The sequence below is a fragment of the Salvia hispanica genome, chromosome 5 (assembly GCF_023119035.1).
Source record: "Salvia hispanica cultivar TCC Black 2014 chromosome 5, UniMelb_Shisp_WGS_1.0, whole genome shotgun sequence".
In the NCBI taxonomy this organism is placed as follows: Eukaryota; Viridiplantae; Streptophyta; class Magnoliopsida; order Lamiales; family Lamiaceae; genus Salvia; species Salvia hispanica.
In genome coordinates, this window is record NC_062969.1 from 29,401,921 (window position 1) to 29,425,908 (window position 23,988).

At 35.3% G+C, this 23,988-nt stretch overlaps 1 protein-coding gene across 2 annotated transcripts; it reads right to left on the minus strand.

Annotated features, from left to right (window-relative positions):
• Positions 1-373: 373 nt before the first annotated feature.
• LOC125188088 (anaphase-promoting complex subunit 1) lies at positions 374-23,427 on the minus strand. Of its 2 annotated transcripts, XR_007170694.1 has the most exons (39): positions 23,226-23,427; positions 22,603-22,828; positions 22,310-22,373; positions 20,764-20,848; positions 20,255-20,520; positions 20,042-20,147; positions 19,799-19,956; positions 19,482-19,669; positions 19,342-19,411; positions 18,286-18,456; positions 17,333-17,808; positions 15,858-16,317; positions 15,080-15,415; positions 14,200-14,283; positions 13,066-13,158; positions 12,852-12,911; positions 12,674-12,772; positions 12,301-12,441; positions 11,683-11,763; positions 10,117-10,188; positions 9,676-9,747; positions 7,515-7,608; positions 7,357-7,439; positions 7,194-7,244; positions 6,680-6,757; positions 6,438-6,559; positions 6,194-6,354; positions 5,581-5,657; positions 5,397-5,510; positions 5,224-5,325; positions 4,803-4,943; positions 2,891-3,064; positions 2,496-2,559; positions 2,283-2,422; positions 2,056-2,195; positions 1,709-1,787; positions 1,477-1,575; positions 615-1,081; positions 374-532 (listed from the first exon to the last, which is right to left on the minus strand). XR_007170694.1 is itself a non-coding variant. In XM_048084826.1 (38 exons), exons 2-38 carry the CDS (start codon positions 22,818-22,820, stop codon positions 686-688), a joined length of 5,415 nt encoding a protein of 1,804 aa, XP_047940783.1. In that variant the 5' UTR covers positions 22,821-22,828; positions 23,226-23,427; the 3' UTR covers positions 374-685. The 2 variants fall into 2 exon arrangements, 1 of the variants encoding a protein (XP_047940783.1); XM_048084826.1 differs by having other exon boundaries at positions 374-1,081.
• Positions 23,428-23,988: the final 561 nt, after the last annotated feature.

The window sequence follows — 23,988 nt, forward strand, 5'->3', positions numbered from 1 at the left end:
TATGAGTAATAAGGAAGGAGAAGAAGAGAGAAAGGAAGAAGAAATGAAGAAAAAGAAAGACGAGAGAGATAGATGAATTATCAAATCCACTCAAAAAAACCTATTATTGCAGAGTGTTGCAGTCACATCTCAATCTCATACCTTTCAAAGGCTTGAGGATATTTCAAATAAAAAATAGTATTAAAAAATTACTTCAAAATATATTAAATCAAAGTTGAAGGACCTAATTTGATATCAATCGATAGTTGAATAACCGAAAACGATGTTCACTCTTTTATAATGAAGTAAGTTAAAAAAGAAAAATGTGACAGGCGGAATAGTACCGTACACAATTTTGATAAAAGACATCATATCAGATGGGACGGAGAGTACATTCTTGTGATCATCGAAAATGAAAATTAATGATTAATCTGGGGTCATATATTCAACGATATTTTAAAGACAAAATGAATACCCGGATTATCCAAAATCCTCAAAGCCGCAAGTTATACACACTACTAACCGAAGTACATTTCCATTTCTTCACTTCCAACTGCAAAAATCAACTGTCAATGAAGTGAAACTATGCTAAGCATACATGATAGAAAAACAATGATTAACTAAACCATTTTCACCATCATCTTTCAGAGCCCAGTTTTGTGGAAACCACTTGCGAGATAACGATGACGATGAGATTCAGTTGGCTTCAACCTTTCACCGGTGAAGATGTCAAGAATCTATTGATGGCATCAAGTGCCGCAACATGAGTCGTAGGGAACACCACCCGCAACAAGGGGATGGACGGGCTTGTCTTAGCACGTTTTATACTCTCCATAGCTCTTTTAATATCTAGCGGCGAAGGCACATTGTACCATTGTAGGTACCATGAAAGGGTTATACTGGACTTCGCCACAGGGTAATTACCCGTTGGCCATTTCCCAGAGAGAGCGTACTCACAAATATCTTTGTTCAAGTCCCCGGAAAAATTTAGAATATCTTCAACTCGCTTCTTGAGTGAGCCCAGAAAAGTTGATTGCATAATTTCTCCTCTTGAAGTAGTTAATCTTCCATTTGAGAGAGCTTCATAATAGGCTAGAGCAACCTGTTCCCCGGAAGCACGATAAGTCAACATATTTGATTAACTTAACAAACAAATTTAATCAGTTTTTCCAAAATAGTTGATATGAAACATTTGGTTTTTTGGGAGATGAGTGAGCTAGTATATGATTTAGATTTGTTTTTAGACTAGAAAATACAAATTAAATTAAGTTGAATCCATATCAAATTGTTGGCTATCCTATTCGATATTGTATTCGAAATTTTAATTAGATGATATTTGAGTCCTCATTCCGCAGAACAAGTGCTACAGTTACAATTTATTTCATATGTTTAGAACCAAAAATGGACTTCTAGTCTTACATAAATTACAATCACTGCAATCTTTCCACACAAACTTATAAATAAATTTAACTCAGAAGTAAAGGATGAGAATGTTACCTTCAAACTAGAAAGAGAGAGTGAGTCCCCTATAATGCATGTACCACTAACGACCGAATCCACAATGTGTCCAATTGTAGCATACAGTGACAGATAAACCTGAATATCAAAACCACTGTGGTGAATAATTTTTCGAGATAGATCAAACATGAAATTGCTTTTGTAGATGGATAGAAAGTGAAATCCATAATCTGGGAAAAGAGCAAATAGAGCTGTGACTTTGATTGAATACCTGCAACAATGCCGGTCTGTCCTTGCTAACGCACTCAAATAATACTTGCTGGCAGAATTCCTGGAAATCGAGCTCAAATCTGTAGAAACCGATTTTGCATTGAATAACTACTTCCTGGGAATATTTCTCAACTATAACTTTAAAGACTGTCAATTAGAAACCATCGTTCTACGTATTTATTCCACATGCTGTAATGTACACACAGACGCACGTACACTGATTACATAGGACTTGATATTACTACCACTCGATTTCCATTCAAATAGTAGTATTGGCATTAATTGGTATGTGTAGAAAATACAAAAAACATAAGCATCTGATGCGCGAAAAACTTGATGCAAACTTGCCTGTTACTCCAAGATGAATCACAAAATAAATGGGCGAAAGCAATCAAGCTTGGATCTGATGAGAAAGTGCTAACCAACTGATCTACTGGGATTGCATCAGTGGTTGGAAGACAGGATTTTGGTTGAGACAAGGCACTCATCTGCAGTGAAAGGGATTCCCCTCTGCTAAACAACATGATATGTGTAGAAGGTAAACAAAATCATTAAGACCGATGTAAAGTGTAAACCTTGTGCATTGCACGTGATAACAAAGATTGACTTCCAATGGGATCATCCACATATGAACATGCTCCAACCTTTCTCTTCACGTACAGAACACCTGAATTAAAAGGGTGATGGTTCTCTCCAGAATTCCACCATGGTTTTTCTGTACACGCACCATTATCCACATGGTCAAAGTGCAATCAAACAAGTTGAGAGTGTAATGGAATCATTCATACCTTTAGGACAAAGCTCAATGAGTTGAGGCCAGTATCGAGGACCGCAGACACGGACAGACTTCAACTGTAAACAAGAACAGACAGGTAATCATAATTTCATGCTTCAAACGTGACCAAGCCGGCATAGTAAATGGTAATCAAACCAAACTACTAGTAAAGGGAGTTGATGTTATTTTTTTTCCATAGAGTTTAACGCCCATGGTAATGGTCATCTTTGTGAATGACAAGAATGAGATGCTAATCATGCTATGGTAAGTGATTAACTTCAAGCCTATCAAATCTTTATTGAGCAATCAACCATCAGGGTCTGGAAGTTAATGTATGTCACCCCAAAGCCAAGTAATGAGTTTACAGGAGAGGGACTATGTGCATGTGTAATGGATAATTAGACTTACAATAGCACGTTCTGGAAGGCTGCAAGGAGTGACCTCACAGAAACTTGTTTCAGAATAAAGGTCAGTTTCCTTATTGGTTATTTCAAGAGGCACATAAACTGGTAAGCCAGTATCAACATCGACAGTTTGAATCCAGCGTGCTTCAGTAGCTAGAACATATAAATGCCTGAATGCCTGAAATTAGAGGAGCCACGCGTCAAGAGGATGGAACTTTAGAATTAAAAAAAATAACTCAGTAATCATGACTTTAACAAGATAGATAAACAAGGTTTTCAAAGACATTTTCAGCCCGAGGCAATTTTCAGTGGTCCACTAGTCGTAAGCTCGAGGCATAAGCCCAAGGTGGAAATCATAATACATGAAAAATCCTAGAAGTATAATAAAACGCATAGACATAGAGAATATAATAACACATGAAGTTTCATGCTGATGTGTACACTCATTCGGCAAATACTGTGGCTTGTCAGTGGGTGTTCACTATAAAATTTCTTGCTGAAGTGTACACTCACACTTGTGGTCTTGACTACGTTGCGACGTTCTCTCCCACTTCTCGTCAGATTTCGATCCGTATCATTGTTCTCATTGTCTTTCCAACTCTGTTGAGTCTTATCATGTACTCCCTCTGTCCCATGTTACTCGCACTTTTCATTTTATGTCGCAAATTTGGGATTGATTTTTTTAGTGTAATTAAATTAGTATTTTAAGTGTAATGAGAGATTACTTAATGAGGGAACACTTAGTTAACTCTAATATATTAATTAAATACCCATGTTTCTTACTTAAAATAGAAATAATGTAAGTAGTTTGCGACGAGCCGAAATAGAAAAGTGCGAGTAACATGAGACAGAGAGAGTATTGGCACAATGAAAAGAATATCAGTATGTGTGGTAGTCTGACTCCAATTGCCTTTATGGAGCAACCTCAGGATATGTTTCTCTAGGGGAGGATGCTTTTAAGGTTGACTTCTTAAAGAAGACAATTTATCATCATAAAGGTTGGTTGACATTTCCTTTGTCTTTGGTTCGAACAGTCGTTTCTTGGATAAGCTTAAGCAAGTCAATTAGGATGCTGCTAATTGAACTCTTCAATATATACATAAATTTTAAGGAAAATGATTGTCGTTTAAGAAGAACGGTCATCAAAAGATTAAAGGATATTCTGATACTCCCTCCGTCCTCAAAGAATATGCACTTTGGTTTCAGCACGAGTTTTAATGCAAAATTGGTAGAGTAATAGAGAGGTAGAGAGAAAAATTAATTAAAGTGTTGTTAGTGGAGAATGAGTCTCACCTCATTAGAGAGAAAAGAGTTTCCAAAATTAGAAAGTGCATATTCTTGTGGGACGGAGGGAGTATTAATTATGAAGCCTTGATAAGATGCCTGCTTCTGGGTAGTGCACTTAAATATGGGAGGGTGTTAAATCAGACTATTTCACTGGGACAAACTGCCCATATCCTTACAAACCTGTTGAGTAGACAAGTTTCTCAGGGGCTTTGCACCAAGATGGACACGATCAATATACATGCTCCATTTTGGGGGAGAGTTGTAGAATATTATTGTATTTAAATTTCTTTATTTACTTTACCCTAGTTTTCCCTACATGTATGTGTAGGACTCTTGTATAATACACTAATAAGAAATACGGAGTACTTTTCTTCTCCTCTCTACATCACTCTGTAGTCTGTACTTGCCACTCTCTAGAGCCAAATAAATTCTTCAAGTGAAAGGAAGTTTATAGTCCCAAAGCATTATCAAAATGAGTTATGAAGGCTAACAAGAACTCTAATTAATTCAGTCAAGTAAAATACTAGTCATATAGGAACAATTTTGAAAAACAAGAAGATATCTACTTATACAAATTATGCACAAGATATCACAATAATAATGCATATCACTTGTACAAATTACTTTACCTGGAGATGGCATCTGTTGTCATTTGGTCCGGTAGGCAAACGTGGATAAAGTGTTATTAGTAAAGCTGCAATGGAACAGTTGCTAGTTGAAAAGGTCCACATTCCACCTCCAATGAACAAGAAACCACTGGCTAAGCTTACCTACAAAAATGTACCATCTTATTTGTTTGAACCAAAATCCAGGATAGCTATTCTGCACACATTCCTTTGAACAATCTTCTCGATATGGCTAGAAGCGTTAATGAATATAACTAGTTTTGTCTGTTCTAGTAACTGAATGTAGACTTCTACCAATCTTAAGTTTGGAAGAACAGTGGAATGCCTAGCTAAAGGTACCATATAAACTTAGATTCTTCTAAAGTTAAACCCATTTTTGCAAATAAGTACACATAGAGAGAGTATTTTTGTTTAGAAAACTTACGGCCATTTGAGTACCAAAACCAGCATGACCATCAGCAGAGTTGCGACTGCGGAGAAATTTTAAGAATCTGAACGTTTGTAGATGACCAGATCCAGCCATTACCTGCAACCACAGCTACCAGTCAGAGGTAGCTTTGTTTTAAAATCATGGATAAACTGAATGAAAATACTAACCACACATAGGGAAAGAACAATAAGATGAAGATATGTCTCCAATGTCCCCCGATCAACATAAACGGATAGGCCTTTGGGTAAATCATTTGAATTGGAAGTACACACAGGCTTTATCTGCAGGTCAAATGGTGAATATCCTAAAACACGTCAAAATAATAACCACCAATAATATTTCAAGACAAACCTCATTTAAGAAGTAGACAGCATATTTGTAAAGCAACTCTTGTGCATTTCCATCTCTTGTACCTGCAAATCGTAACCCTGCAAGCATGTTTTGATGTTTTCAGCAAGTAACAAAGCAATGAACAGAGTAGAATCATGAAAACAAATAGTAATTCAGAAGGTTTCAATTATTCGGGTCAATTTGATATTTGTACTTCTTTATTTCTTCCTTGGATTAATAAAAACTAAGTTCAGTAAATGAAAGTTTATCCTACTGTACAATCAACCAAAGAAGAAGCCATAATGTCAATACCTGGAAAAAGTCACAAAAATAGTTTCTTTTAAAGGCAATTCCATGTAAAATGACTAACTAAAGTATTGTGACTACACACTGAAGCATAAATATAATGGAAAATGCATTTATTCAAGCTCAGAATATATGGTCAAGGACTGTCCAATTTCAGATAAACATAACATAAAGTATATACTAGGTTGCTCATTTCATTTAAAGTAAGTTACCTATGTGGAAATATATAAAAGTTTATGTATAGTTTGGTTGGACAATATTGATTATCCTAATTGAAACAGAAAATATGAAAAGATATAAAGGAACTTGTCAGCATAATTAAATTTACCTAGAGAGATACATGCTCCAACTATGATATTGACATATGCATGAACATAAGCTTCGGCATCCATTTCATATACATCATCCGTTTTGTTTCCTAGGCCTGACACCCCATTTTTTACAACTTCAGGTATCTGTGATTGAATCCAGTTCTCTGATGGTTGGATTCTTTGCAACATAAACTTGGATTAATCAAATTGCAGATAAAAAATTATAAGCATCTTCATCTCATTGCCAACAGAAGATTATACCTGGTCCAGTGTATCATATTCCGAGCAATGACACGGAGCAATATGAAATCTGGCCTTATGTATTGCAACTCAAACTTAGTTTTGGGAATCGACAGCCTAGATACTACAAGTTCAGACTCTGTCTGTTGAAGTCAAGGATAAATGAAACAACTTATTAAAGTAAAAATTATGTAACATTAGAAAATTGTGGTAAGATAGTGGCAAGTAAAAATGACCAACGAAATCTATCACGATAAAGTTACCTTCAAATACATCAACGCCAGAGCGATTATAGCACCCGGTGCAGTGACATCAATATTAACCACATTCCCATCTGCAATCTAGAAAACAGAGGATTTGGATATATATAAGAGAGAATGAGAGTGGATGCAAAATAATCTATCCCTTGGAAAGAATTTAAAACAATATCAGATAGAAGCAAAACTAAAAATAATACTTCCTCCGTCCCATAAAAATATGTGCATTAGAAATGGCATGGGAATTAATGCACAATTGATAAAATAAGAGAGGAGAAGAAGGGTAGTTAAAGTAGTGTTAGTGGATAGTGGGGCCCACATTATTTTTAGTGTTTAATTAGTTGTAATGGTGGACCATAGTGGTATAAGTTGTAAATAATTGATTTATATGAGTAATGAGTTAGGGATAATTTTCCATAAATGGAAATGCCCATATTTTATGGGACGGACGGAAATGGAAAATGCATATATTTTTATGGGACGGAGGGAGTATAATATTGTTCATAGGTAACTAAACAACCTGTCCCGCACTTCGGTTGTACTCATCAGCTGATGATGAAAAGAGCCCATCCTGATAACAGTGCATATGAAACAAGAATTAATTCATAATGTTGATTACTGGGAAGCTCAACCAAAGGACTGAAGCATTATTCTAATTCAGATTCAGATATGGCAGAACATACATTATGAAGTTCTTTGCCACCAATGTAATGGAATAACCGATCCACCAAGGTGTCTATGGAACCAATGGCATCTTGACCACGACCTTCATTTACACAAGAGGCAAGGGGTGTCAGCAGAAACATCAAGTCATCTAAATCAGAAGAATTTTAATCCGTACCCAAAGCAACCAATCCTAATGCGAATCCAGCTGAAACTGCATAACCCTCCCTTTCGTGCACATTATCTCCTCCACTTCTGCGACCTATTTCACTCTAAAACAGAAGTTATGCACATTACAAAAACAAGGTTTGCATCTGGAGAAATAAACAGGGACAGACATATAAAAACGCAAGATGATATGAATAAACAACAGAGAGGTAATAACCCTTTGATTGGGAAATCAATCAACATAAATAGAAGACTCGAAGTTTCTTCTACTAAGATGCCCCTGACCCAACAATTATCTCCAGCATATTGTACAACTTTAACAAAATGAAAGACAAGGTCAAACTCATGATGGGCCTCGAATACATAGTGTCTGGAAAGGGAAAGTCATGAGAGGAACAGGCTGCAGCTCAATGATCATACCCAATCAAAGATGTTACATAGCAAATCACATATTGCACCGTTAAAAATTAAATATAAGATGGATTTTAAACTCTATGTTTTAATATCCATTGTCGTTTTGAAATGATTGGCTATCTTTTCTTGTATGGTCACTGAAACTAGCATTTATTTACAGAACTCCATATTTTTCTCTTTCTTTATACGACAGGACTTGAGACTACTTACCCATTTATATCGCCACTACAACCATATAGATCCACATAAAGTAGGATGGTTTAAACATGTGACAATCAGTAAAAATAATGTTCCAAGGGAAACAATCAAAGTAAAATTATCTTCACAAATATCACATTTATATATATATGTTCGCAGGCATTTCTCGCTGAAACAACGAAAACATTGCAAACTTTAATAGGAACAGCTTGGCTAATAATTTTAAGAATTATTGGTAACAGCTAAGTGGCAGAATAAATTGCTATTTGATTCTCATGATTTCTCTTGCCTTAGTTAATTGTAAATGTTTACGGTCATGAGCAATTGATTTTCATCAATAATTTATGATACTGATAGTGATCGCCCATGGCGCATATACAAGTGAGGAAGAAAAGGTGTGGTCAATTCCGGTGTCGGAGGGGATCAGCGTGAGCAGCAACAATCGAAGAAAATCAGTTTGAATCGCAGCAAAAGAAATAGTCGTTGGGAAGTCTACTGATGCATGGTTATCTTTTCCTTGTTTTCATATTTATGCCAGAACAAGTAGACTAAAGACCCCAACTTCTTAATTAATTATAGTATTCATGAGCGAGACGCAATCATTGATAAAACCACTGTAGGAATTCCAACTTTTCAATAGAGTGCAGGCAAACGTCTTTTGTTTAGTGGATAAGTTTAGATTCGATTTCCATTGTGGAGTAGGATTAGGAGTTTTGCGCAATTCTATATAAATAATCCTAACACAAATGACAAGAGGTACCCAAGGGATCAAATAGTTTGTGTCCAGCATCTGCTGTGACATTAGGACTTTGTCCCTTTCTTGTTATCAATTCCAGTTGATATCTTTTCACGTCATATTTCATCGTGTTCATCTTGTGCAATTCATTACAAGGTTTGTCATTTCATACATTCACTTGTAAACAATCTTTGTATTCAACCATTTTACTATGATGATTGTGCGATATTTGTATGCCGATATCCTATTAAGTGCATTTAATGATTCCACCTTTCACTCCATATCAGATACAGATACAGTTATGATAAATGACATACACCAATGTACCACCGATGAACTCATATTGATACTCTAAATAAGCCCGGATGGCTTAAAGAGACACCTAATTGTAATTATGCAACGATGGGTTATACTTGTGATTTTCGAAACGGCCTAAGTTTTGGGATATAAGGCAGTAGTTGGCTTAATAGAAAAGTATATTCAAGTTTCATAATGATGCCCAAATACCTAAATCTAAGCCATGATTATCTATACATTCTCCCTAATAGATAGACATTGAGAACTTAATGCTTTCGCTGTTATATATTCCCATGAGAATCAGTAGACTATTCTACAGACTGGAGTAAGACTAAAAAGAAAAACAACAAACAAACCCAACAAAAAATACTGGCTGCCAAAGGCTTGCCACCGTTTTGGTGTTGGTGTTCCTCGCTGTTTTTTCATTACTTTTTATTTGAATTTGAGTAGGGTTATGTTATGGGGCTCCTCAAATATAGCACGTCACAAACTGGGACTCATAGATTGCATTAAGTTGTAGAATTACCAGAAGAATTTGCATTGTTTGTGGGTGTGCTGATCCCTCATAAAGAAGCCCAACAGAAATTAGTGCTGCAGACTGCAGAATTTTAAAATATAGAGTTAAAATATAAAAAGAACAAAAATCGAAGCCAATCGATAAGGTATTTCAAAATCAGATAACAGATAACGATCTACTGGCTTAAGATGATTGACCACATCAAATGCTACCATGGGATGATACTGAACTCTTTAGAGGAATAAGAGTGCAAACATGCAAGAATTCTATAAAGCATCTGAAAAGAAGATCTCACTGACAGTACTAAAGAAGATAAATTTATCAGAACAAGCTCAAATAAAAAGCTAAAGTGTATCTTATGTTAACATCAAGCTACACAAAAGTATAAGGGAAAATGACAGGTCAAATGATCAAATGCAAACTCCATCACCCCATAATAAAGCAGCTTACCTGTATCAGGGTTGGGAGTTCTAATTCTGGAAAGGAAGATGGATGGCGGGCAGGTAAGTGCACGTACAGAGACTGCCAATATTAATAAAGTAAATCAATCAGAGTCAATAATGAGATTGAATCAGTGTCACTGGGTCCACAGGCTGAAGATCTTCAACAAAAGTAAACTCACTAGTGCAGAAAATGATTAACTTTACAGAATTTGATCAGTTCTTATCAATTACTCAAATTCTAGCCAAAGAGTGATAAAATGACTCCATGCTACAATTATACAGCAACTGATTGCTCTATACTCCAGTTACAGTTCTGAGCATAAGATCAGCAACTTAATAGCTGACAACAGTTCCAAATAAGAACAAATATTATACTATTTCAATCAGACTGATTGCAGCATGATACCAAGGCCTTTACATCCATAAAGGAAGAGATAGTTAAATCAAAATTCAAATATTTCAACATAGTATGCTCCATATCATATAGCTTGTTTGTACTCCATAAGATAAATTTTTTAAGACTAATTCCTTACATTTGCCCCAAAAAACTCTTTGGTCTTATACATTTAAGTGTGTTACCTTTTGGTCCCAAACAATATGTTTTGGTGCAAAATTAATATTTCCGTTAACTTTAATGGTCAAATGTATTTTGACCAAATTAATTAATTAATTATTAATTATGAATATAATTGACCAGATTAAACTAATTAATTTAATATTAATATTTGTAATAATTTTTTACCTAAAATTAAAATTTATCAAATATTTTATAAATATTAAATTACGTACAAACTTAGAAAATATTGTACCTATATTTTTTACCCATAATAAAAATTAATTTGTGAATATTCTATAAATTTAATATTTTTATTACAAAAAAAAACATATTTTATGAATTTTAATATAAAATTAATTAGTTAATCTGGTCAATTAGATTCATAATTAAGTAATTAATTTGGTCAAAAAACAGAATTAAGTAGTTAATTCTGGACCAAAACATATTGTTTGGGACCAAAAGTTAGCACACTTAATGTATAGGACCAAGAAAAATTTTAGTGAAAATATAGGGGACCAAATTTGGACTTTAGTCTCTTTTTTAATTATTGTAGTGAATATTCAACAGAATGTCTGTCCAGTTCAGGCATGTTGCATATATCCAAAAACAAAATGCTTGCAAAGAAATTAGATTCAATTTGGACCTTACTATTGAACCTTGCAGTTATTCCTACCTATGTTTGTGTGTGCTCACATGTTATTGGATTTTGATGAACATACATACTTTTTCATTGATAGCGTTTTCTCCAAACCGCCATGCCATAGCGCCATGGCAGATATTTGACAACATTGTCAAAACTAGTCAACTACTAATTGGTGGGGTATATGCTGGTGAAAAGAACCAGTGCTAGAAATGCAAGTTGAGCTCTTAGTCTTACAAATTTAATGTTACAATTACAAAAAACAACACAAAATAATGCAAGTTGCATACATTTGCAATAGTAGAAAAAAGAAAAGGAGTATAAGAAAAAATGACCACATAAGAGGAGAGGCTGGGAGAGACGTATCTGCATTATACCTTTGAAATAGATGGTTGCATGGTTCCTCTATATGAAGCTGCAAGGCCAATCATCAATCCTACTGTGGTACTTTCATGCTCCTTCAAGAGAAGGATCAATGCAATAAAAATTTCAGGAGGAGTTGTTATAAACAGTTACAAAGTTGAATGGAACTAAAAAATGCAGCAACACAATGGTTGTGAAGTTAGCAGGGATGCAATAGATTATAAACTATATTTATTCCTGAGCAGGAAAAAGAAAACGGAAAACATATTCTTTTTATGCAGAAAAAATGCAAAATTATCCTTCTCCAATTTACATGTGAAAAGGCTTCATTATAGCAACTAATCCAAAAATGCACGAGAGTGAAGATTTAATAAGACCAAAAACCAATAATTAGCAGGGGTAAATGGGTGATGGCATGGTTGCTCCAATCACAAACGAAAAACAACGAATAACCATTTGAAACCACATAGATTGTAAATCACATAAACCAAATGAATACAGCAGAAAATCCTGCTTTCCCAAGAGCCACTTGCATTCTTTTTGAAAGAGAAACAAATGTGTTATAATAAACAAAACAAAAATGTAGATTAAACAAGCCTGATACAGTAGGGTCTCCAAAAACAATTAGTCACCTGTGAATAATACTGGAAAATATCCGTTATTGTTAGGACACGAAGATGTCCATGTAAACCCAGAGCAAGAAGTAGTCCTGCATGAGTAACATTAGGCTCGTCTGGCTTGTTATAAAGTATCCATGTTCTAGACATTTTCCCCTGCTTAAAGAAATAACCCTAGAGTTAGAAAAATATCAGAACAAAACTCATTCAATATGATTGTATACAATCAGGAAACTGATAAGCAAAGTGAACGGCTGTTGAGGCCAACTGTAAGGCAGAAATAATGAATTCTTAAGACATATATGTTGTAAACTAAACAAGAAAGGGAAAAAACATAGCCTGTGCACATGACTGGCTAATGGATTAATCATGTGAGGTCTAGATAGACCTGAAGTGGAGACAGTCTCAAGCCAGCAGCAACAGCATTGTGAAACTCTGGCCAAGATTTCAGTTCTTGAATATTTCTAACATTGGGATCTAAGTTAACCTGTGACATTCATATTCATGCACGATTACAAATTGTATATATAAGCAAAAAACACCAAAACAGTTTCAACAATGCATACTGTTGCGTTTTGTTGTGCAGGTAACCGACCAGCCAAGACAAGCTTTGGAACAGCAAGTGCCTGGAAAAAATAATACAGATACCAGAAATAACTTCATCATGCACATTTATATAGTAATAAAGTAAAATAAGGGTGAAATGAATATGTTCTCGTCGTCATTAGAGAACAACAATACAATATGGAAGAGTCAAGAGAAGTACTAGAGGATGAGCACCTCTGTCAAAAGAGTACATATGGTACCCAGTGTAAATGCCCCACGGCCAAATGGCAGAGCTGTAGTTCTTTGGGCAAGATGCCAGAGCTGAGTCTGCAAATGTCATGTTAAAAGTCAAAAAAAGGAAAACCTATGAAAATCTAGCATGGTAAACTGAAAATGTACTAAGAAGTTGGCATGGTAACTGCCAGAAATATTGTTTATTGCATTTTGTTTTGGCAGTTAGAAAAGGGAATGCATAAATGACTCAAATTTAACTTCAAATCAAAATCTTGAGTAAATTAAAGGGTTATATGATGAAGCTAACAAAATAAACTATCAAGAGTAAACTATATAAGTCTGGTGGTTAAATAGATACCATATGATTAATTTTCACAAAACAATGTTATTTATGGCTATGAGGATACAAATTTAAAAAAGTAATGATATGGGATTTCACATCTAGACACCAAACCATGAATTTTACAAAAAGGTGATGATGATGATGATGATGATGATTGGGGGGGAGATGCATATGGCTCAGAAACAGCAACCTTCAGACGTACAGTATGTTCTCAAATGCAGCATACATTTAAATCATGATCTTCAGGGGAGTCAAGAGTATAGCTTATACTGCTAAGTGCTAACTGAACCACAATGATAAGCAAGTGAATTATTTTTATTGATCCATGAGGTCGACCTATAGAGATCAGAGTGCACAACTATATCCTAGTCATGTTTAGGGAAAGCTACATCATATTCAGTCATTCTTTTGTCAGTTCAAGTTTTCCATGCTTTTAACCAGTCTAACTTATTTTGGTAAAATCAGAAAGTGTGGCTTGATAGTCATATATTCATAGCAATCACTCATGATACATTACAACTCAAGAGTTATACATTGGTGGATTTGGTCATTTATCTTTTTTGAATTATCTGTGGCATTTCAACTGAGTTATGTTTGCATGGAATATGCAGTGGGACATAACATAACATTTAAAAAAATTAATGATAAATACAACAAGACACCAAATACGAACGTAGACAATACAACTGAGCAGATAGTGACAAACTGGTCTAAGATAATAAGCATTACAGTAAAAGTCTTTGAATTACTTAGTAAAACTAAGAGAATCTGCAGAGTAATGAAATCGATACCTGTTGGAAGTCCTGATCAGAAGCTGTAGGGTTAACGGGTGTTTGAATAACTACAGGCCTAGCAGAGCATAGAAGGCGCCTAACCTATCAGAACACAGTTGAACTGTAAGTATATAATATCAACTAGATCAGCATTCAATTACAGTGGATTTAAATTTATCACCCAGAAAACAAGACAAGTTTCTCAATCACTGCCAGAGTATATCCTAAATCACAGAAAAGCATATCTCTATAGATTATTGTAAGTTGATTCAGAGCAAAATTCCAAGCTCAGAGGAATAGCATGGCTGCTTTATGAGATCATGTTACAAACACTAAGATAAGATCTAAGTAATATCCATATAACTTGAGTAAAACAAAAAAAATGCACTATTCCACAAAGGACCACACATTAAGCTCCAATCTCTAAAGATCTCATTCACAAGAAAACCATAAGTAAGTTATTCCACAAGCATAATATTTGATGGAAGATACATATGAAGACGAGGTGAACCAAACTAAATTTCCTGGGGATGTATTAAACATTTTAAGTTTATCCCTTGCATAATCAAGTAATCCAGTAATATGGATGTGAGGTACCGGAAGAGGGTGAAGCAAAGGTAATGTGCACACATTCCATGTGAAATATATTAAATTTATTCATTGTCATTATGGAGTAAAATCAGTATCAACCATTAAAAACAACTGTAAAATGAAAAGGATCTAAATGAGTAACTAAAAATTAAAAAAAACGTAGTGAGCAAGGAAAATCTTAACTATCTTAAATGGATCTGCGACAGAAGTACTGTTGACAAAAGATAATATTGTAAATACAATTAAACCCAAAAGTAGGTATTCCAGCAGGCTCCAACTAAGATAAAAGTATTCATTTCAAGTGCACCTCATTTAGCCGAAGATCACGACCATAGCGTAACTGTGTGCTAGAGTTGAAAATATGCTCCATTCCATCAATGACTGGTCCATCAAAATTGTCTATGTCCTCTAGCTTCGAATTATCCATTTCATGTGTATCAGAAACTGAGGAGGGTATAGTCACTGGATGTAGTGGTAACATGTAAGGCGTAGACCCCAAGATTAAATTTGATCTTGTACAATCAAGTTCAGAATACTTTGTAGTATCTCTCAAATGGAGCAATGCTAAATCTTCACGACCAAGTAGCACATACGCTGCAGCTGGCCAATTTACAGGAGGAGATTCACGGCACTTATCTATTGCCTGTCATGACGGATAGTTAGATGAATGATAATAGCTAAGTGATAACAGAAATAGTAACTCCAAAGGCCAGATAAGAGAGCAGAAAAAAAAGGATGTGGGAAGTCATTATTCATAATAGCTACAGAGAATCATCATGGTCACAGTCAGTCTTAAAGATAGAATAGTAATACTATGAAAATTGAAGCCTCTAGCAAGACAATTATGGTATTTAATTCAGGCCAAAAAATAGAATTTGGCTTCAACTGTCACCAACATTCTATTGCAGGAAACATTAACACTTATGCGGGCTTAATATAAATGCAGCCAAGCTCAGTAAGTAGATACCCTATTGTGACTATTTACACCAAGTCATGATGCGTCATCTATAATGTGTTCATAAAATAGAACTGGTTTCCATAGAACTTAGAAAAAATAAACATCCAACTATGAGGTATTGACTTACATGCCTAAGAGGAAGAGATACACCAGCCGGAAGCAAGTCAAGATGATGCAACCCAAATTTTTCACCAACCATTCCCAAAACTGTTAGCTCTTCTCGAGTATGATATAATCCAGGCGCAATATTACAGGTAACACCAGTTGAAAGACTCTTTCCAGATTGCTCTGCTCCGCACAACAGACTATAAAATGAAATTATCTTCCTAGCCCAGTTCACTACAGAAGTTCCAGTTCTACATACCAGAAGTGGAATATCACAAATACTAGCAGAAGCACATCCATGCTGCAAGCAGTTCTCAAGCCATCTAAATAAACTTGGAGGAGTTTTAGAGGCAGGCAAGAACTGTGGCATTACAAAGTCTTTCAGAAGCATGGGAAAATCACGTTTATAGTGATCCATGTAGCTCGGTTCATGTAAAAAGTTAGCAATGTCATATAGAAGAACAACCAATAGGCCTAAGTCCCTGGAGAAAGATAAACATTTATGTGAGAAAGGTACTCCAGACAGTATTTCTGCATAAGGTGGCAGGTAAATCATCAAACTACCAATCAAAAATCAAAAATATCAAAAGAAAAGAAAGAAGCAGGGGGCTAAATGAGCTGGCCAGTATGCACCCTCATATTTGTTATTCTTTCAATTTCTTAAATTCAATGCCCTCGGATGCTTCTTTGGAACCAGTTCTTGCAAAGAAACACGGAGGTTGAATTTATGGTGTAGCCACTTGTCAGTCTGCCAACAAGTGGCAGGGATAGGTACTATCAAGGGTTGAGTTGATATCTTGCACACAACTGCTAGGCCTAGCCTACTTTGACAGGCTTATTCATGATAATGGGAATAAGTTTAATGAATATTAAGTACACATGCATAGTTGTGTAACTTATTTCTTTGTTCTCTTGAAAAGTTTATCCAGATGGATTATGTAGATAAGCATATCATGTTAAACATTATATATAGTACATTCTGGTGCACATAGAGTCACCTTTCTTGCGTAATACTCGCTGTGTCACATAGAAATAGGCTGAATTTCCTTTTTCATCCGTTCCATAGAAATAGTCCATATCCATTTAGGGAAGGAAACCTTTTCTCTTTCTCTTTTACTTTATCATTTATGGTCCACCATCCACTACATTATTTCAACTACTTTTTCTCCTTCTCTCTTACTTTACCAATTACACATTAAAATCTGTGTCATCCCCAAATAGCCTATTTCTATCTATGAGACAAAGGGAGTACTATTGTGCTTAAAATGCACACCATGCTTTTTGGTGAATTCCAAGACCCTGAATAGGGGGAGCTATAGTTGCAAGTCGCCATCCATAGCAAGATATGAACAGCCTAGATATTACAGAGTTATCAACTATTTACATAGCTTACATGAATAGTTGAATTACAAGTACAACCAATTATTTTAAATGATGAAATGTAAAGCTTCGCATACATACAGCACATAAAATAGATTAAATCAGAAGGAATCACACCTTTTACGGAGATTGTCAAGTTTAAGTGTTTCATATACTGCATGCAATAAATCCAATGTTTCTGTCAGCAATTTCATGCAAAAGGCTTCCTCCGTGTTCTCGGTGTGATTTGCAATGACAGCAGATGAATCAGATTCCTTCGAGTTAGATAATAATCCAGGGAAAGCACCAGCAACATAATTACTCCTTAAATATTGTTGATTATATTTGCTCTTAACTAAGAACTCCCAGGATGAATGTGGTAACTGAGAGTTTCTAATGGGATTTTGACATAATTTTGTTATCACATTACAGAAGGACTCCCATTCTGAATCCGCACACAAATCAGCCTTAGCTAAATAAGTTGAATCATCACCACCCCATAGGAGACCAAGAAAGTATTTATATAAGCTAGGATTAAGCCCTTCTGCCATTGCCGCAATACACTCACTAGTTAAAGACGATGATGGACTGCGTCGCAATGTGCATCTGTAATTCTGAAGTAGAAAAAAGTATAGCAAAATGTAAGCATCATTGTCAGGTAGATACCACAAGGGATGAAAATTTCGTTTTCTTTTAGTGCAATCAATATCATGGCAAGCACATTGACTTGTACGTCAATGCAGTATTCTCACAAAAAAATGTAGTCCTCAGGATGACCAATCCCTGTATATTAAGAATTTAGGGTATGGGATTGGAGCTGGGAGAACATTTTTATTGTGAATATTAGAGCATTGCACTTGACGTGTAGAGTATATGCATTGAACATATGAAGTATACTGTGAGAACACTACAAGAACATAATGCTTTAATATGACGACGGTGAATATTTGAACTTTCAATGTTGATAAAAATGCGCATACTCCATATGCTCGGCTCAGTGCATTTGATTCTCGCATTCTCACTTTAAGAAGGTTCTTAAAAGGCTGATACATGATTTAAAAAATAAAAAAATAAAAAATAAAAAAGCTTACTTTTCCATTGTTGAGAACTATGTTGATGCGTCCTTCAACAGCCTCAGCTAATTCTACAATTTTCAAATCATCTAAAGCGTTGTTGACTCCTGAAAGGTCCCCTCCACCCGAAAGTTGTGCAATGACCAACGGAGAAGGCATAACATACTTGCACAAGCATTGCTTCCCACACTGCAGTTATAAAGGGCCAATGTCACCAAACAAAATACTGACACATAACTTCAATTAGAAATTAATATAGCAAAGCGTAACGTAACATATGGATTCTTCGAAAAGATAAGGTGCTGTGTAACTTATTCACATTCACACAATAAATGCATTTAACAGGTATATGTGGTACATTGTTAGCACATATAACAAAAGGCTTCTTTGTTATAAACTAGTAGAGCGAATGCACATTACTTAACAAAATAAAGAAAACCATTTTGCATGGAGAATCATAGTCGGACCTTAAGAGGGCACATCAACTTTGTCCTATACCGACCAACAACTAGCCTAGGTCTAGAAGTTTGAATCAGTTTAATCTGTTTTAACAATATAATTACATCGCAACTATGTGAAGACTGATCTATGCTGCAAGATAAATAGCTGGGGCCAATAATTTCTACCGACCAAGACAACCAAAATTTAAGTCCGCAATCAACTGAGTCTAGAAATATAAAGTGGTAAGAGTATAAGAATGTTCAGAGGAACATAATCTGTTGTGTGCTAATGAATAATTAACTGGACGTTAGATATACACATTATGTGCGTAGTCTTCCAAAGCAAGAGAATAGAATGAAAGATCAGTCTCAATTTGTCAACACCTAGCTAGGGTGAAAGCCGGACTCCTACAAAGCAATGGACATGCATAATTTTATATTTCAAGAAACATAATAGGCCAATGTAATAAACTACATTTGAAATTTTTTTAAAATAGCAGCGATCAGCGAAGGTGAGATTAAGGTGAGATTGAAGGAAGCCAATATAGCCTGCAAAAGCAAACATGGATCATCTCTTTGATTTTATCGTGTATACATCTACAGACAGCTTGTGGTGAAAGTTTCAGCATCTTACATAGAGAAGTAGTGTGTTTGCAGGGGTCAAAGTTATTACATCCCTGTGTGGAAGTTGTCCCACTTTTACTCTGCATAAGTCAAATTCAAGTCAATGTACCAATAAAGACAAACTAAGCAGAAGAAAGATGTTAATATTACTTGGGTCGAGTGACAGCAACAGCAGCGGCAGCAATTGCTGATATGCACCAGCTCATATCAGGCTTAATATCATAGACTGTCTCATTATTTACTTCCAGACTCTGGAGTTGTAAAGACAACAACTTCTTCTGTTCTAGGAGAAGGAAACATATAATAGGTGTACCATCATCATCCACTGCCAGGAATACCTGTTAAGGGTAGGGACAGACCAAAATGAAAAAAAAAATCAAAAAGGAAACAACAATATAGCAATAAAAAGTTATCATAGTACATAGGCCTTCATCAAGAAGGCAACAAGAAAATATAAATACTCTCACCTTACTGGCAGGAGTATGTGAACCCTTGCCCTGCCATATCCTTCTGAAGTAATGCTTTGTTGACATCAAAGGAGAAACTAAATCAGACGATTTAGGATTCACCACTTGAAGGTTGGATCCATTGACCTCTACGACCCAGAGGGAGTGTTGCATCTTTCCTGTGGAGAAATATAATACCTACTCTTAGCCAATATATCCAGAGAAATAGCAGTACCAAATCTTGAAAAAATTAACTCCATTTACCCTTATTGTATGACACCATTAAGGGCAAACAGTCACTTGTCCAAATTGTTCTTTCATCAAATTCCCACATCAAATTCAACTTGCCTCTTTCTTCAATATAAGTTATCTAAGGAACATCACATAACAAATTCTCATAAGTAATGAACTTATATTGATATTAAGAGACGCAGAAAATTGAATCAACATATTATGGGGGATCATTTAAATTGATACCTGAGGATCCTCTAGGGGGTCCTTCAATATTATATGGGAGGACATTGATGTCCCATCACTTCTTGTACAATAATCAAACATATGAGTTGGAGTATAAATATCCCTTTTTTGGCGGAAAGCATCACGAGCACTTAAGAACGGATTAGAAGATGATAATGATATATTTGATAGCAAGCTCCCTTCAGATGCCCGCTGGAGAAGTAAACCAAAGGGAAGAGACCATATTGATGTGATGGCATAAGGAAGTGGGACAGAAACTACTTCACCTGTACAAGAAAAGCCTCAAGTTTACATGTCCAAAATCAAATAAGCACCGAGGTACAGGCTAAGGGTCATTCTTCAAAGATTCAAAAGGAGATATATAAGAACAAATCCCTTCAAATGCAGAAGCCCCAAGAAAGAAACTTAGATTTCATTTACAAATACAATATTGGTCAGTGACAACCTTCTCAAACCTAGATAACTGTATGAAACTTATAGAGAAAAAAAAAAGATGATTATTAACTCACCTGCTATACCATAGATGGTTAATCTATCAACTTGAAGAACACAAAGCAAGGCTTCAGACATATCACTCATCCGGGACCAGCATACCTGATATATTTTGATTATCAACTCAACCATGCCACTCAATAAAATAGAGAAATCAGACAAACTAAGTTTAAGCCTCACACAAACAGAATGATGACTTTCTTTTTTTTAGATTCACTTGCATGAGAATATAGTATAGAAGAAACCAGCATCAAGAATCTCCAACTAAGCAATAAGATATTACATACTAAGTATTGTTGGATTTTCCAAATTATGAAAAGGTTTGGTCTGAGTTTCAGATCATTTTTTATTATTTTCTTAAAATTTCAAGTTGTCTGGTAATTAAATCCATGTGTAATAAAGTTAGTACAACCAAATAAATGCTCATAATCACTTTATAACTATAGAAATGTGTGTTCATGCTTTTTTTATTTTTCGAGAGAAATGATCCCGTAACCATCTGCACATCAGAATCATAGTTAGGCTAAGAATAAGAAAACTTTTGGAAATTAGTCACAATACATTAAATGCCCCAGTAACCATGCTGCTCATCCAACCCTATATAGACATGTAATTTTCTTTTGTTTACTTTATTCCGGTGTGAGGGATGAACATATCTTCTTCTGAGACAACTTTTAATGGAGAAAATGCATTAGAATACATTAGAGAGATAAACTTAACAGGATTGATATATTATGAGGAAAATCTCTTTAGGGTTTTCAATTGAGTGTAGGGTTTCTTAGACAATACTATATTATTAGTTATTGGCAGACAGCTAGATACAGAACAAATCTCCTACTTACATGATGTAGCCCTGGTTTAGCTGAACATGTAACGTATGACATACTCCCTATGTCCCAAAAAAAATAGTCCCTTTTTGCCATTTTGGTCCGTCCATCAAAATTCCACTTCTATTTGTGGAAAAAAATTTGCCACGCATTACACTACTTATAATGCATAATTTGATCCACTAACAATATTTCCACAACTTTTTCTCTTTCTTTCTTCTACTATACCAATTTCGCATAAAAAACTGTGTCGTCCCTAAAGTCTCTATTTTTAGGGGACAAGGGAATATTATTATATTCTTTATTTGTCTTACAATGTATTTGTTGTATAATCAATTAATGCATAATTTGGTCCAAGAGACTCAACTAACAATGCTTAATGAATTCCAAAACTAAATGACTCTTTCTTCATTGTCCTTGGAGAGAGGAACTTCCAAATAAAAGCTTCAACGTTCTTTTTAAATGGACCAATGGTCAAAATGCAATCACATCCTTTTTAATTAGAAGGTACATAAGAAAACGATGAAGACAAACTTTAAAGAAATACAAAAAATTAAGTTCAAAAAAGAATGTTTTCCTATCAATTTTAACATATGCTAAGCAACATAAAGTTGTATCACCAAATCTTACATACAACAATAGAACTCAGTGACACATAAAGGAGGGGTCACAAAACCATGATAAATTAGCTTCCAAGTCAAATAATTGTACATAGTTTGCGTGAAACCTCAATCACCTTGATGACTTTGGAGGGCAAAGTAAACCTTTTATACACTCTAGAGCCAGCACTCCATATGATTCTGTCACAATTAGAAATTATCCAAAGTTACATCATTCCAAAAATCTTAATGCAATAATTTATTCAATAAAATTAAAACAATTTAAATTTACTTCCTACATATGCAATAAAAACAAAAGATATGCCAATGCATTCCAACAATCAGTTCCTTAAGTGACTTTTACTCGCATAGTCACATCTATTGGCATTATATCCAAGGACCTGCATTTCCACAAAAATTCAGAAGGTACCTATTTCCCCTGACAAATAGCTCGTGATCGCTGCTCGAAGCATCTTCAACCTCAACGGCCTCATCTCGTTGTTTGGCAACCTGTGGGTCGAAAAGAAAGAAACGGTAATCACCATCATCATCACCGGAGGGACTGCCGCCATCCAACGCCTCAGCAGTCAATCCGAACGGCCTAAACTCTGAAAGTACAGTGAGCTCCCGTACACCGTCGCGAGGCATCGTGGCAACTGAAATAATACAAAGCAGCAGCTTAAAGCTACAGGCGAAACCCAAGATTTAAACATAAGAAACTACCACTCTTTCTACTAACTGTCGCAATTTCCATTAGGTGAGGAATAATAAAGCAATGTCTACAACATATTGCAGAGCAGTTCCTTCGCATTAGACAAAAAAATTCTTCCCCTTTGAGATTTCTTCACTTGAATCCCAAGTTCCAAACTTTCTCTTAAGAAATCATAACTCCTATTTGGAGGTCTTTGCTTAACCGAATAACATTTTAAACTTAAAATTCACAGAGATGAGATTTCTACAGAAGTAGTCGATTACACGATAATATCATAGATTCAGGATAAAAACATTGACAATCAAAGCCAAAACAAATCCCTAGAAATGCATATATTTTACCTGAGCTTTCTAATTTGCGTCAGCGTCTTTCTTCTGCGGGCGAGCGGCTGAGAGGGTGTGGGATACTGGCTACCAGGCGGCGGCGGTCTGGAGTCCCGAGTGGCTGAGAAAGTGAGAGAGTAGAGACACGGCGAGAGTGAGACTGAGAGTGAGAATGGGACGGCAGCCTCTGTTTAACTGAACAGAGCATTTGCAGCTGTGCTCAAAAAAATGTATGTTAAATTAATTACACCAAATATACTTCATTTTCTTTTTACTGTTACTTATTAATAAGAGTGAAAACGCTGCTGCTTTTTACTTCTAAGTTTTCATCTCGTACAATATTTAACTTTTTTTTTATTTTACTTTTCTTATTCTGATTATTTTATTATTTTATTCAGTACTTTTTTCTTATTCTGAATTTTTTTTCTTATGTTATTCTCTGTCCATTTGGAGCATTTCATTTTAGCACGAATTTTAAAAAAGAGTGAACTACGTAAATCTTTAATAATAATATTGAAATTTGAGGTTCTCTCCTCATTTATTGTCTATCTCTTTCTCCTCCCTACCACGGTTCTCTTGTATTTTCTTTATCATCAATTTCTCTTTCTTCACCCACTTTTGCTTCCGTCTAATTCAACCAGGGGGAAGAAGAAATCCTCCCTCACTTTCCCATCCCTTCGATTCAATTCAACCTAGTAGAAAGAAGAAATTCTCACCGAATTTCTCATCCCTTCGATTCAATCCAGCAGAAAGAAGAAATCATCACCCGACTTTCTAATTC

What these genes read in the sequence shown, in the direction of transcription:
- LOC125188088 (XM_048084826.1), bottom strand. Translation starts at nt 22,820, where the DNA reads ATGCCTCGCGACGGTGTACGGGAGCTCACTGTACTTTCAGAGTTTAGG. An exon ending in TATGTACTCTTTTGACAGAG is followed by an intron (nt 12,912 to 13,065) that starts GTGCTCATCCTC and finishes TATTTTTTCCAG; the next exon opens with GCACTTGCTGTTCCAAAGCT. An exon ending in GTGGCAAAGAACTTCATAAT is followed by an intron (nt 7,245 to 7,356) that starts GTATGTTCTGCC and finishes CACTGTTATCAG; the next exon opens with GATGGGCTCTTTTCATCATC.